Source organism: Anomaloglossus baeobatrachus, chromosome 10, assembly GCF_048569485.1.
Source record: "Anomaloglossus baeobatrachus isolate aAnoBae1 chromosome 10, aAnoBae1.hap1, whole genome shotgun sequence".
Taxonomy (NCBI): domain Eukaryota; kingdom Metazoa; phylum Chordata; class Amphibia; order Anura; family Aromobatidae; genus Anomaloglossus; species Anomaloglossus baeobatrachus.
The window spans coordinates 30,434,131-30,451,153 of record NC_134362.1 but is presented as its reverse complement, the minus strand read 5'-3'; the positions used below and the strand labels follow the sequence as shown (position 1 = coordinate 30,451,153).

Below are 17,023 nucleotides of genomic sequence, written 5' to 3'. Positions count from 1 at the left end.
TTAATTTACATGATGGGGGTTGTGATACTTCTCCAGCACTAAGACGATGTGCGGCTCCGATCCTACCAGGCTGAATTTACACAAAACTTCTGAAGCATAAAAGGCACTTGATAAAAATCGATGTTTTTGTTGCAGTTAGTAAGTCTTGTGATTTTTTTTTTTTTTTTTTTTTTTTTTGCTCTAGTCATTGATTTTTGCGGTAAATTGTATCCTCTGCACGGAAAGCTTGTTCTAGACTTTTGCTCTTTCTTCTCTGCAAACTTTCTGCACATAAAACACCTTTCGAAATACAAAGAGCTGCTATTAGTCATTGTAGTCAGAGCTCCGGTAGCAGCTGAGGGGTTTTTACTGTTTTCTTCATTACATAGATGGTTGTACCGTTATACAGGATCCCATCAATGCATTCATAGCCCACCCCGATGCATAGAAGGAAGAAGGGGTTGCGACTGTTGGAGGAATATTATTTTCCTATTATTTATATGGAATCTGAAGCCACATCAGGTTCAAGGGGATATAGAGTGACCCAAAAATTCCTAATTTTACATGTCCTCTTCTGAGAAAGCAGCGTTAAGAATAGCTATAATTGCTATTACATACTACTGTGGATTATGTGATATTGTGGGTTGTGTATCATTTTGTGTAGGTTCGGATTTTAGGCGTGGTGCTCTGTCCATTCTATGTATTATTTGTCCTGTCTGCAGGGTTATAACCCCCCTTGCAGTGCTTCTGTCCCTAGATGTGGGGGAGGGGGGCCTGGAACCCTCACAAACTGTCTGCTTACCTGAGGGATTATTAAGTTTGGAGAAGGACAAGAGAGAAGCGGGAAGATTCATCCTCTGGGGGAGAAGCTGCGGCTACATGCAGCACGTCAGAGCCCCGTTGAGAAACCCTGATTTCCCTGGAAAAGGACTTCTGGGGGATTGTGACTGATCACCATGACATTTTATCCCATTACTGGACTACTTTACCCTCTGTGTGGTGGATTATTTTATGGACCTTCTGTTTTGCTTGGAATAAAGGATTTTTGGATTGTTCAATAATCTCTCGCTCTGTTGACTGTGTGATATCGGAGAAGGACCCAGTGACTTCTCTTTTTTTAGGCTTCTGAATGGAAGGCAAACCTGTCTACTTATCTGATGCATTCACATTTGCAGTATAAAACTCCATGCACATGGTTGCTGGAGACAAGTCTCTAGTGAGTAGAGATGAGCGAACCCCAGGCTCGATGTTCGTATGAAGCACAGTCTTTACAGTTTGGCTTTGAACATCTCGGTGTTCGTATCAAGCACAGTCTTTACAGTTTGGCTTTGCTCATCTCGGTGTTTTGTATCAAGCACAGACTTTACAAAAAAAACAAAGTTCAGGTGCTTTACATATGCCAACCACTTGATCTGTGCTTGAGTACACTCGGTGCTCAGCACAGTGCCAAGGCAGACGATGACAGAGTTTGATGGCTGCCACTGTGGCAGCGGCGGACATATCATTGGTGCAGCTGCCCAAAGGCTCGAGAGGTTGGGGGGCCCATTACTACCGCCAAGGCAAGTGGAATTGTACATTTTGATGAGCTCTTGGGCTATTGGAGAAATTAATCCTGATTTTGTTGCACAATTCGGCACAACCAGCATGAATCCATAAACCCTTCTCAGGATGGTGGAGGTGGACTAATGGTGGGGAAAGGTTTTCTTGTTCATGGATGTTTAAACAGTAGTTCTTACCCAAGCCTTGTTGATGGCCAAGTTCATCTATTTATGACCAAAGGACAATGCCGCAAAGGTCGTTTAGTCATGGGCTGGTTTCAGGAATGCCTTTGACCCCTTTCACATTGTGTTCTGACCTGTGTTCAGTGGTCCCGTTGGGGCTTCCGTCTGAATCCCCCGCAAAACGATGAGACTATTGGCTATAATGGTGCAGACTGAGTCACCGTGTTTTCTGTCGTGCACAATTTTCAGGAGTGTATGGTTTTCGGCGATGGACCCCCAGACATAGCAAACTGGATCTGGTTGTCCGCCTCCAGAAAGCGTATATGCCCGAAAATTGTGCACGACAGAGCAGAGGCTGACTCCATCTGTACCATTACAGACAATGGCCCTATCGGCGCATGCGTCCGAAACCTGTTTTGCAGTAGATTCAGGTGGAAACCGTGACGGAACCATTGAACAGAGGTCAGAACGCAATGTGAAAGCGTCCTTAGAGTTTTCCTTGCTTCCTGGCATTCAGTCCTCAGATCTTATTCCTATAGTGCATCTTGGGGAAGAAATAGAACAGGCTGCTCAGAGAGGGTTGGTACCTCCATCTAACTTCTGCCATCTTTGAAAAGCTCTTGTGCAGAATGTTTTCAACACCTACTGGAATTGACACCAGGTTGGATTGCTGCGGTTCTGAAGACCAAAGGATGCTTCATATGCTACTAGATAGATGTCTCTAAAGTGGTAATTTATATATCCGTATACGACCTGGGAAAATCTGTAATCTGGGACAATATGGAGGCCGTTAAAGGAATTATTTCCAGAAGTGCAAGGTTTTTCACAAAGCACTCAGTATAATTAATATACAGACTAAGCCCAACAAAATGTTTTGTCTTGGACCTTTTTGCATCTCTATCTGCCCCTTTGTGTATCCAGCTTCACTGTTTAAGAATACAACTACATTTTCCAGCAGCACACTGCTTCTCCTCAGTGCTGCAGGCTTCCTCCCCTCTCTGAATATGAAAACTACATTTGAAATTACAACTACTGCTCAGTTGATTTATATGGCAGAAGATAATATATTTTACTTATATAATGCCATTAATTCCACATCATTTTACAGACATCAGCCTTACTGTCCCCATTGGGGACAAAATCTAAATTTCCTAACAGTATCACTTTTTGAATTTAGGAGGAAACGGGAGAAGTCTGTGGAAACAAGTGGAGAAACATACAAACTCCCTTGAATTTGTGTAATCCCCAGAGAGTGCTAATCACTTAGCCACTATGCCTCAGCTGCAATATGCATTAACTGATTTGCATTTGTAGTTTCACATCACTGGTCTGTCAGCGGCGAGCAACAGAAAGCCATAAGGGAAACAAATGTGGTTCCTCTGTGTTGCTGGTGATATTCCTAGGGGAAATAAACCGGGATACTCAGTGAACTGAATGCGATTTTATCAAGTCGTCTACTTCTTCCTTAGTGTACAACCACCGCAAGCAACAAACACAGCTCAGCTCTGTACTGCCCAATTATTACAAGCTTCATTACAGAGGAGTGCAGGGGAATCTAGCTCTGCTAGGGACCAGCTAACGCTAGCAATGATGTAAAGAGGAAGCTATACTGATGTAGATGGCAGAAGATAAAATCGGCCAGGCAGGGTACTGTGCAGGAGTAGGCAGTACATAGTGTACTGTCATGTAGAATATACTTTGTCAACGGTGAAAGCAGAGCAGAGCTATGCTGGTGTAGTAGGGGGCTGTATACACCGTATACTTATATTTTTCAACGGTCTACAAGACATATATGTTTGAACCAATGGCTGCCATCTATGCCTTGCCTTTCGAGGATTAGCTAAGATAGGGTTAAGGTAGTGGAAGGGAGGAGTGGCAGATGGTGGAAAAGAATAGGAGGAAAAGTTCGGGAGGGGACCAGTAGCGAATAGGGTTCAAGTGTGAGAAGATGTGGTTTCATTGCTAGGGACAGACCGGGAAATCTGCGGTAACCTTAAGAGGTCCGGAGCCTACGGCTCATCCCGGCGGGCTAAGAAGGTCGTCAGGGCCCAGAATCGGACAAAGAGGAGAAAGGAGGCATAGACCCCGGAGCTTGAGAATGAGATCCAAGATATCTGGGGACAGGTTGAGGAACGATACCTCACATGGAGTGAACGAAAATGATGGTCATGTCTGTCATAACGGTGAACGATTTTGGTTGGCTAAGTGAATTCTAGTGTTGCGTGTGTTACTGATTGTCTACGATGGCGACAGCCAGCGATGTGATGGACAGCGGCCTGAAGAAACCAGTAAGTGTCATGCACCCCTCCCAAAGTCACATCTGCACACAGAGTCTTCTTGGTGAAGGAGTACCCAGGGCCGGCATCTTCTTTCACCGGCAGGAAGCAGCTGAGTGAGACCGCTGCTGATGATCGACCAGGAGCACTGGAAATACAGGAGGAGACAGATCAGCAACTGGTGGGTAAACCAAGCTTGGGTTGGCACAAATTAACGACGTGCATTATTATAAGACCACATTAGGTTTTTGGGAAGAACCCTTAAGTGTCCCTGGCTCTGGAGCTGTAAGGATGTTGGGTCCGCACGCCCGGCTCTGCTATGCTCATGAGTAATGGAGCATTCTGCATGTGTTACAGCTTGGAGGGCACATTGCTGCTATCTGCGTTAGATAACAATGTTCCCATTATTGTAGACGGAGGCTTGTCCCATATTTCCGGAGTGCATCATGTTTTATCAAGAAGTGTCACGGGATTTAAGAATTCATCTCTAATCCCAGATTAATGCTTCACTCAAGGAGCTTCTACCGAACGTGCAAAAACCTCACATTTATTGTGATTAGATAAGGGGGATAAAACACATATTTTCTTGTTTGCTTCCCGCATACGACATCTTATTCCGAGACTTGATATTTATATTTGCTTGATTTGTCGTCTCCCAGAGGAGAGTGGATCCACCGAGGCAGAAGAACTTGTTCATGAAGATTTCGCTTCCTCCGATAATTATATAGAAAGTACATGTGTCCCTTAAACAAAACTAACGTCTCTGTCAAGGAATGAAAATGTGTTTTTCTTTTTCCAGTGCTCAACATAAATGAGTACACCCCATTTGAAAACTAAGAGTGTAATCAATATCTCACGGAACACGGAATTTTGACAACAGAGTTCCGTGGAACAATTTATTTAACCCATAACATGAAAGTAAGATTATAATTTTCAATTAAATAACTTCAGTTTTACACAAATGAGTACAACCTACTTCTAGTATTTTGTATGACCCCTATGATTTTTAGGGTCAGCAGCAAGTCATGTTCTGGAATGAACAAGGTGGCGACCTATTGCAACATCTCTTTCCATTCCTCAAGAATGAGCTATTTTAGAGCCTAGATGCTGGATGGAGAGTGATGACCGCTTGTCTCTTCAGAATTACCCATAGGTGACTGATTGGGTTCAGATCAGGAGACATTTGGCTATTAGATCACTTTTTACCCTGTTCTTTATAGATGCAGCCTTTGATGTGTATTTTGGATCATTATCATGTTGGTAAATTGCAGGTCTACCAAGCACACAGAGTGATGATGACATTTTCTCTTCAGAATTCCCCATAGGTGACAGATTGGGTTCAGATCAGGACACATTTGGCTATTGGATCACTTTTACCCTGTTCTTTAAAAATGTAGCCTTTGATGTGTGTTTTGGATCATTATCATGCTGGTATAGTGCACGTCTACCAAGTACACAAAGTAATGACGACATTGTCTCTTCAGAATTCCTTATAGATGACCGGTTGGGTTCAGATCAGGAGACATTTGGCTATTAAATCACTTTTACCCTGTTCTTTATAGATGCAGCCATTGATGTGTATTTTGGATCATTATCATGTTGGTAAAGTGCACGTCTACCAAGCACACAGTGATGACATTTTCTCTTCAGAATTCCCCATAGGTGACAGATTGGGTTCAGATCAGGAGACATTTGGCTATTGGATCACTTTTACCCTGTTCTTTATAGATGCAGCCTTTGATATGTGTTTTGGATCATTATCATGTTGGTAAAGTGCACGTCTACCAAGCGCACAGAGTGATGGCAACATCATGTTTCAATATAGAGCAAAACATCTGTGAATTCATGATCCCATCAATGACATGTAGCCCCCTGACACCAGTAACTCCATGACATGAGTAGCGCTCATGCAGCCCCATGTAAGGACACTGGCACCACCAGATCTCACTGTAGGCGCCTTGTAACTTTCTAAATACATTTTTTTCACCACCTGCATAATACCTGCACAGTTAGCAGTGCACCAGCTTTCTTTGCCCACCAGCTAAAAGTGTACCCTATTTAATCCTAATACACTCATTGCAGAAGTCCTAATGTCCCCTTTGCATTGTTTTTCTTTGTGCCCCTAAAATATTATATTTTGTGTCCCCATTTGTATCCCCTATAAAATATTAATGCTCCTTTTTCATCTTCAGACAAAAGTAAAAAAATAATTTTTCCGTTCCTCTTCTAGTAATGATGTTTTCCATGCTTTTTTTTTTCTTTAAAAAATGTTTAAAAAGCCTGTTACTTAGGCTGGAGTCACACTTGCGATTAACTCGCACGAGTGCAATGCGAGAAAATCTCGCATTGCACTCGGACCCATGTTAATCAATGAGGCAGCTCCCATCTGCTATTTTTTTTTTTCAGTCCAAATCTGACTGAGAAAAAAAGCGCAGCATGCTGCGTTTTGTAGCGTTTCATGTGAGAGTCACTCCAATGCAAGTCTATGGGAGCGTGAAAAGAAACGGATGTCACACGGACCAGCACTCGCACCATCCTAGTGACATCCGTTTTTCTAAATACATTTATCCCATGTTGCAGAAAACACTGGAAATGAGTGAGGTCTGTCGATGTCGGTCAATCTCTCTTTCTGTCAGTCGGTCTCGCTCTCTCTCTCTCTGTCAGTCGGGCTCTCTCTGTCGGGCTCTCTCATACTCACCGATCCCCAATCACTTGCGCGGCGCTGCACGACTGTCACACTGCTCCGGTGGCTTCTCCTCTTTTGAAAAAGCTGGCCGCTCATCTAGTATTCACTGCTTTCCCCCTCCCACCGGCGCCTATGATTGGTTGCAGTGAGACACACCCCCACGTTGAGTGACAGCTGTCTCACTGTAACCAATCACAGCCGCCGGTGGGCAGGTCTATGTCATGCAGTACAATAAATAAATAAAAAAAATGGCGTGCGGTCCCCCCCAATTTTCATACCAGCCAGGGTAAAGCCAGATGGCTGCAGGCTGGTATTGTCAGGATGGGGAGCGCCACGTTATGGGGAGCCCCCCAGTTTAACAATGTCAGCCACCAGCCTCCCGGAATTGCCGCTTCCATTAGATGCGACAGTCCTGGGACTGTACCCGGCTCATCCCGAATTGCCCTGGTGCGGTGGCAATCGAGGTAATAAGGAGTTAATGGCAGCCCATAGCTGCCACTAAGTCCTAGGTTAATCATGTCAGGCGTCTCCCCGAGAACTTCCATGATTAACCTGTAAGTTAAAGAAAATAAAGAGATTCACCCAAAAATCCTTTATTTGAAATAAATGACAAAAAACACACCCTCTTTCACCACTTTATTAATCCCCAAATATCCCTCCAGGTCCGACGTAATCCACAGAGGTCCCTCGACGCTGTCAGCTCTGCTACATCAGAAGCTGATAGAGAGCGGTCACAGACCATGACCCCTCTCTGTGAGCTCCCCACAGCAACTGAAGTGAGTTGCACTATCAGCGATGACGTCACTCATGTTACCCGCGGGCACAGATCTCAGGTGGAGAACTTCAGCTGTGGCCGCGGGTAACCTCATGGACGGCACCGGCACTGCTGATAGCGCAGATCATTTATGTCACTCAGGGGATTTGCGGTCACCAGTGAGACCTTCACCGGTGACCGAAAATCAGGCCATGACACACAGACAGCTGCGGGATGACAATGAAGTCGGGTGAAGTTCATCCGAGTTCATTCCTATCGTGCGGCTCTGTCTGTGTCTGCTGTCAGCGGCCATTCAGCTCTGCTACATGGCAGTCTGTGTCTGCTGTCAGCGGCCATGTAGCAGAGCTGAATGGCAGAGGACATAGCTGCTGAGAATAAAAACGGATCCCAGACGGATCACACACTGATTGCACATGGACTACAATCATGAGAAAAATCACAGAATCGCATTGCACACGGATCAACACTCGGACAGAGCTCATGCAACTTTCTAGCATGAGAATCGGTCCGATTTTCCAATCGCAAGTGTGACTCCAGCCTTAGAGTGAGTGGTGGCGCAGGGATCCAAGGGCTCTCTGCTCCTTCACCATTTTTAACTATGTATGCCGCTACAGTCAAAACACCTAGGGGATCCTCTTCCAGGACCGTGGTGGTCGATTACCCTGTGGCCACAATACTTGAGTTGTCTTCTTTTGTCACATAATATTGGGACTCCTAACAGATAAACAAGATCTGTATACAGTGAGCTCCCCCTGGTGGAGGCCTCAGGTAGTGAGAATTTTGCTATTCGAGTAGATTATTCAATCTTCTCTATATGAGGCCTATCAAGCAATCCGCTAATTGTGGTAGGTCTGAGTGATGAACCCTCCAGCAATCAAATGGACACAATATGACGATATTGTAGAATACTAATAATATGCTGGTCAGGTTGACCGTTGCATGAATGTACTGAGCAGTAGATCAGATAATGATTTGTGTTGATCAGTGTAGGTCGCACTGATACACCCCGGCAGCCTGTGGAGATAGACGCGGGGGCGCAGCTTCTGCACAGCCTCATTTGAATATTCTGTGAGCAACGAGTACAAAATATGATGGCACCTAATGGAGATTGAATAATGTATGGCGGTTTTCAAATGACATTTAATATGCATTTCACATGAGCCAACATCCTAATTACACGGTGACATTTCATTTACATCTTTTTTTTTTTTTTTCCTTGCGTCCTTTTGATTTTGAGTTTACACAAAATTAAATATTTAAAAATAGAAGGAAAAATGTTTTCAGAATGATCTTTATTTAGCATCGTGCATTCTGTTGCGTGGAGCGCAGGAATAACGAGAGGGGATGGGGGTGTATGGTCATGTTATGCTGACTAGCGGGATATTAATATGGAGCTGAAATGCGTGAAGATCTGCGGCTCACATAGGATGGCTGATAATGCAGGGTGCCATGGATTGTACGGGTGACATGGTGTGTGACACAAGGAAGGCCGGCACCTCTATAATGCTATATAGAATTCCTATAGACTTTGTACATTTTTTTTTTAAATTACTTTAATGATTGGTATATAAGGGATTTCTGAAAATTACCCAATTATTTTTGTTTTGTTTTATATTGTATTTATATTTTATTTATAATACTAAAAAATGATATATCTATATCACACACACAAGAAGTATAATATATATATATATATATAATATATGATGTGTGTGTGTGTGTGTGTGTGTGTGTGTGTGTATATATGTATATGTATGTATATATATGTATGTATGTGTGGAGATATATATATATATATATATATATACAATATATGTTTGAATAACATGAGTGTACTGTGTGTGTGTGTGTGTGTGTATATGCATATTATGCATATATATATATATGTGTGTGTGTGTGTATGTGTGTGTATATGTATATATACATATATGTGTGTATATATATATATATGTGTATATATATATATATATATATATATATATATATATATATATATATATATATATATATATGTATATATATATATATATATATATATGTATGTGTGTGTGTGTGTGTGTGTGTGTGTGTGTGTGTGTGTGTATATATATATATATATATATATATATATATATATATATGTGTATATATTATATATATATATATATATATATATATATATATATATATATATATATATATGTATATATATATATATATGTATATATGTGTGTGTGTATATAAGCGCGCACACACACACTATATTATATATATATATATATATATATATATATATATATATATATATATATATATTATAATGTGTGTGTATATGTCTGTATGTATGTGTATATATATATATGAGAGAGGGAGAGATATGTTTGAATAACATGAGTGTACTGTGTGTGTGTGTGTATGTATGTGTGAAAATATCGAAAAAAATCCAGCACTCAAAGCATTGAAATGAAATTTATTTTGAATTTTTATTTATTCGTTTTTAGAAAGCAATTTTGTGTAAATTTTTTATCAATGACGTTTCGGTCTTCCGACCTTCATCAGATAACACTATAATAAAGAAATACATAAAGAATTTTTTAGATGTACAGAAATATAATGGCATAATACAATCATGGTATCAGAAAAGGCAGAAATTTCACCTAGCGATAATACATTAACCATGAGAAATGACATACAAAAATGTCAAAAAAACAGAAAATCTGAATAAATGATCTGTCAGTTGAGCCACTTCACTGGCAGATACAATGTCCTCCTAGAAATAAAGGAAGGAAATATGATATATTGAAATAAATTATAGAAAAAAAAAAAAGAAGAAAAATAGAGGAAAATGCAAGGACCAAAAATTGTGTCTTGCTAATTCAGTATTAAATTGCATAAAATGAAAGCACAATGAAAAATAGGAGCACTAGAAAACCCATCTGGTAAAATCAAACAAACAATACGAAACAATGCCGTGCAGTAACACTCACCAAAAAGGCTCTAATATAACATATGAGAAATCCTGGAGAAGAGGGAGAAGCTGCCCGTCCGGGTCCGCGGTCTGTGTGATCTGACAGCCCAATACCCAAGTTTAAATAGACCGCTTGATTAGCGCATATCACATCGCGGAACGTCACTTCCGGTCCACGAATCGGAAGTGACGATCCTGGCTGGCAACATGTAAAACTAAATGGTTGGCAAGCGCGGACTTGCGCAGACAGCCCACACCACTTCACATCCAATCAACTGGACGGAAATCACGGTCATAAGCAACAGATGGAAGAATTATAAGGAATAGATCACGGAAATCGAGAAATGACAAATAGTGCCCCCTTATCATGTGATTACTATAATGTAAAGATAATAAGAATAAAGGAGCACCACTGTCCGTTAACACAACGGAGAGTGGTGTATCAGCACATTAGGATAAAGAAGTACTATCTATAATATTGTATAGAGACAAAATATAAAGAAAAACACATTTAAAACAGATAAAGAGAAGCAAGAGATGATAAGAAGAGAGGACTAAGAGAATGGTGTATGTATTTAGAATCAGGAAATATACTTATATATTTTTATATTTTTATATATTTTTTTATATATTTTTCATCCTCTGTATTTAAACCCTAGTGTAAAAACGAAGAACATCAGGAAAATATAAATAGAAAAACTATATATAGAAAAACTACGGGGGGGGGGGTAAAAAGTGTGTGTGTGTGTGTGTGTGTGTGTGTGTGTGTGTGTGTATATATATATATATATATATATATATATATATATATATATATATATATATATATATATATATATATATATATATATATATATATATATATATATATATATATATATATATAATATATATACACAGTCATAGGAAAAAGTTTGGGCACCCCTATTAATGTTAACCTTTTTTCTTTATAACAATTTGGTTTTTTTGCAGCAGCTATTTCAGTTTCATATATCTAATAACTGATGGACTGAGTAATATTTCTGGATTGAATTGAGGTTTATTGTATGGAATATGTGCAATCCGCATTTAAAGAAAATTTGACCGGTGCAAAAGTATGGGCACCCTTATCAATTTCTTGATTTGAACCCTCCTAACTACTTTTTACTGACTTACTAAAGCACTAAATTGGTTTTGTAACCTCATTGAGCTTTGAACTTCATAGGCAGGTGTATCCAATCATGAGAAAAGGTATTTAAGGTGGCCACTTGCAAGTTGTTCTCCTGTTTGAATCTCCTATGAAGAGTGGCATCATGGGCTCCTCAAAACAACTCTCAAATGATCTGAAAACAAAGATTATTCAACATAGTTGTTCAAGGGAAGGTACAAAAAGTTGTCTCAGATTTAAACTGTCAGTTTCCACTGTGAGGAACATAGTAAGGAAATGGAAGAACACAGGTACAGTTCTTGTTAAGCCCAGAAGTGGCAGGCCAAGAAAAATATCAGAAAGGCAGAAAAGAAGAATGGTGAGAACAGTCAAGGACAATCCACAGACCACCTCCAAAGACCTGCAGCATCATCTTGCTGCAGATGGTGTCACTGTGCATCGGTCAACAATACAGCGCACGTTGCACAAGGAGAAGCTGTATGGGAGAGTGATGCGAAAGAAGCCGTTTCTACAAGCACGCCACAAACAGAGTCACCTGAGGTATGCAAAAGCACATTTGGACAAGCCAGTTACATTTTGGAAGAAGGTCCTGTGGACTGATGAAACAAAGATTGAGTTGTTTGGTCATACAAAAAGGAGTTATGCATGGAGGCAAAAAAACACGGCATTCCAAGAAAAGCACTTGCTACCCACAGTAAAATTTGGTGGAGGTTCCATCATGCTTTGGGGCTGTGTGGCCAATGCCGGCACCGGGAATCTTGTTAAAGTTGAGGGTCGCATGGATTCAACTCAGTATCAGCAGATTCTTGACAATAATGTGCAAGAATCAGTGACGAAGTTGAAGTTACGCAGGGGATGGATATTTCAGCAAGACAATGATCCAAAACACCGCTCCAAATCTACTCAGGCATTCATGCAGAGGAACAATTACAATGTTCTGGAATGGCCATCCCAGTCCCCAGACCTGAATATCATTGAAAATCTGTGGGATGATTTGAAGCGTGCGGTCCATGCTCGGCGACCATCAAACTTAACTGAACTGGAATTGTTTTGTAAACAGGAATGGTCAAATCTACCTTCATCCAGGAACTCATTAAAAGCTGCAGGAAGTGACTAGAGGCTGTGATTTTTGCAAAAGGAGGATCTACAAAATATTAATGTCACTTTTATGTTGAGGTGCCCATACTTTTGCACCAGTCAAATTTTGTTTAAATGCGGATTGCACATTTTCTGTTAGTGCAATAAACCTCATTTCAATCCAGAAATATTACTCAGTCCATCAGTTATTAGATAAATGAAACTGAAATAGCAAAATCCCAAATTGTTATAAAGAAAAAAGGTTAACATTAATAGGGGTGCCCAAACGTTTTCATATGACTGTATATGTGTGTGTGTGTGTGTGTGTGTGTGTGTGTGTGTGTGTGTGTGTGTGTGTGTGTGTGTGTGTGTGTGTGTGTATATGTGTAATACATATATATATATATGTATATGTATATATATAATATATATATATATATATATATATATATATTATACACACACAAACTATATTATATATATATATATGTATATATAATATAATGCATGTATGTGTAAGTGTGTGTATGTGTATATATACAGTATATATATATATATATATATATATATATATATATATATATATATATATATATATATATATATATATATATATATATACAGTGCACTCAGATTATTCAAACATCCATGGCACCAATCCATTCCCAAGGTGATGTCATTTAAAGAAAAAGCTTTCTGGTAAAAAAAAGTAATAAGTATGAAGGCAATGAATCTTCATACTGTTAAAAGAAAAACAACAAAAAGCCTCAAGGTGAGATGAGTCATTCTGTTCATTAATATATGTTCTGTAAGAGAAGAAAAAAGATACATTTATTATTATCATCATATAAAAACCCCATATGGCAGAGGAGGTGAAAGTGAGCAAACCTCAGAACTACATGGCACAATTCATCTTAAAATCTATATTTAAACCTTTAGGTTTCAATATATATAATTTGTAAATCCACTCTAATTCCCTTTTTCTTTACTTGTTTAACTCTATCTCCACCCCTTCTCAAAGGGCGGATACAATCCGCAATATGCCATGGCCATGTGCCCACTAGAAAGTGCCTATTTCTTAAGGAAAATCCAGACCCTCTTAAAGAATCCCGCACCCGCGGTAAAAAAAAGCACCAAAACCACAGCGAAATCTGCCTGCGATTTTACCGTGGATTTACTGCGCATTTTCTGCAGGTCGGTCCCTGCGGATTTTTACCATTATCTATGGCAAAAAGCACAGGTACCTGCAGAAAAGAAGTGACTGCTCATTAATTCCGCAGTGGAAATTCCGTGGGTAAATCCACAGGTATAAAAAAACGCAGTGTGCGCGCAGCATTTTTTTAAAACCCATAGGATTTGCTGGGGAATGACTGCAGCAATATTAGGCACATTTTCTACAGCAAATCTGCAGCGTGCGCACAGGGCTTTATACGGCATTTGTTGTTTTTCTGTATGTCCATGATCAACAAAGTGGATATATATAAGTCGAGACACTTATTTTGACTGGTATAGAGGTGATGACTCACGCTGGTTTTAAAATCCCAGGTGGTTTCTCCAACACACCATAATTTGTTTGGGCATTCCTATATGTAATTTCCATATTCTATGAATCACATGTTGGGAACAAATCTTTAGAGTGGAAGGATGTGCGAACGATTACCTTTCATCACATACTTACATTTGAAGTGATTGAAGTTATTTATTCCAAAGGTGAGAGACCAAATATTAAGATGAGAAGGCCAACAATTTTGTCCGGCCCATTTTAAGGGTTTTGTGTCATAGTATGTCCAATTTGCCTTTTTTATTTGTGTTGTTCCAATACACACAAAGGAAATAAATGTGTATAAGATTTTTAAACTCGTTTTTCTTTACTTAGCTGCTTTTTTCTTGCCATAATACAAATTCCAAGTAAAGAAAAACGAGTGGCCATCATTACTTTAAGAAATTAAGGTCAGTCAGTCTGAAACATTGGGAAAACTTTGAAAGTGTCCCCAAGTGCAGTGGCAAAAACCATCAAACGCTACAAAAAAAACTGGCTCACATGAGGACCGCCCCAGGAAAGGAAGACCAAGAGTCACCTCTGCTGCGGAGGATAAGTTTATCCGAGTCACCAGCATCAGAAATCGCAGGTTAACAGCAGCTCAGATTAGAGACCAGGTCAGTGGCACACAGAGTTCTAGCAGCAGACACATCTCTAGAACAACTGTTAAGAGGAGACTTTGTGCAGCAGCCTTCATGGTAAAATAGCTGCTAGCAAACCACTGCTAAGGACAGGCAACAAGCAGAAGAGACTTGTTTGGGCTAAAGAACACAAGGAATGGACATTAGACCAGTGGAAATCTGTGCTTTGCTCTGGAGTCCAAATTTGAGATCTTTGAATCCAACCACCGTGTCTTTGTAGAAAAGGTGAACGGATGGACTCTACATGGCTGGTTCCCACCGTGAAGCATGGAGGAGGAGGTGTGATGGTGTGGGGGGGCTTTGCTGGTGACACTGTTGGGGATTTATTCAGAATTGAAGGCATACTGAGGCGTATGTACGTACCATAATTTTAGTGAATGCATCTGTTTTACCTGTTCTTAAAGGGTATCTGTCACCAGGTTTTTGCCACCCAATCTGAGAGCAGCAAAATATAGGGGCAGAGATCCTGATTCTAGTGATGTCACTTACTGAGTTGCTTAGTGTAGTTTTGATAAAATAACTGTTTAATCATCAGGATATTATCATTACAGGACTACTTGGTGTGCTGCAGGTAGTCCAGCATAAAATATATGGTGTGCACACTGCCAAAAAAAGCGGTTTTCTGAGGTGCAAGTGAGAGGTCTCAAGTCCAACTATAACTCAATTGACATACACTGCACTCTCATTCTTAGAGATAATAAATGAAAAAAGAAGGCGGCGTTGAATTCTCTTTGCAAAAGTTTGGTGTATATTTATTAGTAATACAGTGATAGAGAAGACATGGGACGGTTCGGCCTAACTTGAGGCCTTTTTCACGCCAAATCACTGAAAGAAGTGAAGAAAAGAACAATAATTTACATACATACATATTTACATAGAATATCTAATTTAGTACATTAGATTCAAGGATTTCCATAGGGATAAATCTGAGAGCAGCATAATGTAGGGGCAGAGATCCTGAGTCCAGTGATGTTTCACTCACTGGGCTGCTTAGTATAGTTTTGATAAAATCACTGTTTAATCATCGGGATATTATCATTACAGGACTACTTGGTGTGCTGCAGGTAGTCCAGCATATTCATGAGCTCTGTATAACTGATAGATCTGCAGCAGAGAAAACATTGATTTTATCAAAATGATAGACAGCCCAGTAAGTGACACATCACTGGAATCAGGGGATCTATTCCCTACTGATGGGGGACCAAAAACCTGGTGACAAATTCCCTTTAAGAAACTAATGCAATGACACAGGCTATATCTCGTTTTCCCATGGTCACCCACCTAGGGTTCCCCAATATGTCAAACAGAGTACTGCTATTGAACACCCCTGAGTTGGGGTCCCAAAGTTGGTTAGATGCTGCACTGACCCCCTTTCTCTTTTTTGCTGGATGGACCGATCCTCCCCAAACCTTGGAGTAGGCTGATTTCTCATTGCGGTTTCCGATCCCCTTTAATAAATCCTTTTCTTCCCGCTGCATTAATATTTCTACAGATGACATAAAACTTTAATATAAAAGAACTTGATGAAACTTCGGCTGCGGCTCCCGGAGCTTGATTCCTGCTCCTCAGTAATATTGTGTCTGCATGTGACATTTTGAAAGGTTTTAGTGATCATCACAAAGAGAGGCGACTGCATGACTAAACTCGCTCTGAAAACTGAATACAGTCAGAATATTCTCTCCGTGCCGGTAATAGACAAGTGGAATCTAAGTATTGCACGAGCGCCTCAAGTCTGAATAGCAGCCGTCCTGAAATATGTAATTTAGGATAGTAGAAAGAAAAGCATATGGGTGAGACATGCACCGCTACTGATATAAAGAGGCTGAGGTCGCGAAGGTCAGACTCCGGTAGACGCTGATTTTCTTGGCTCATCCGCTCCGTTCTGGTTTTTTTTTTTTTTTTTTTCTATTTCCAATAAATGAACTTTGGAGATTAGATTGGGATATGTGCACTTGATTGGGATATGTGCACTTCTGGGTCTCCTCACGTCTCAATGGATGACACACTTATGGAGGCATCCGTGGATGACGCAGGTATGGGGGATACGTAGATGACGTTTTTACTGGAGGTCAGGTTCTTGATGCCTTCTCAACTGGATCCTTGTCGCTCCCTGCCTGATGAAGGGTCTCTTGATCCGAAACGTTGCACGTAATGAATAAAAATAATAAAAACATCTCTTTGATAGGTAATATTTCAGTAAATCTATGGTTGAGGCAAACCTGCGAGACTCTGGA

General features: G+C 40.3%; 1 protein-coding gene across 1 annotated transcript in view; it reads left to right on the top strand.

The window, feature by feature from the left end:
* Nucleotides 1–17,023, top strand: part of NELL1 (neural EGFL like 1) — a 784,769-nt gene that overhangs the window by 115,201 nt on the left and 652,545 nt on the right. The window contains exons 3-4 of the mRNA XM_075325359.1: nt 4,636–4,707; nt 5,197–5,236. Coding sequence (XP_075181474.1) covers nt 4,636–4,707; nt 5,197–5,236 — 112 coding nt within the window. The remainder of the gene's footprint in view (nt 1–4,635; nt 4,708–5,196; nt 5,237–17,023) is intronic.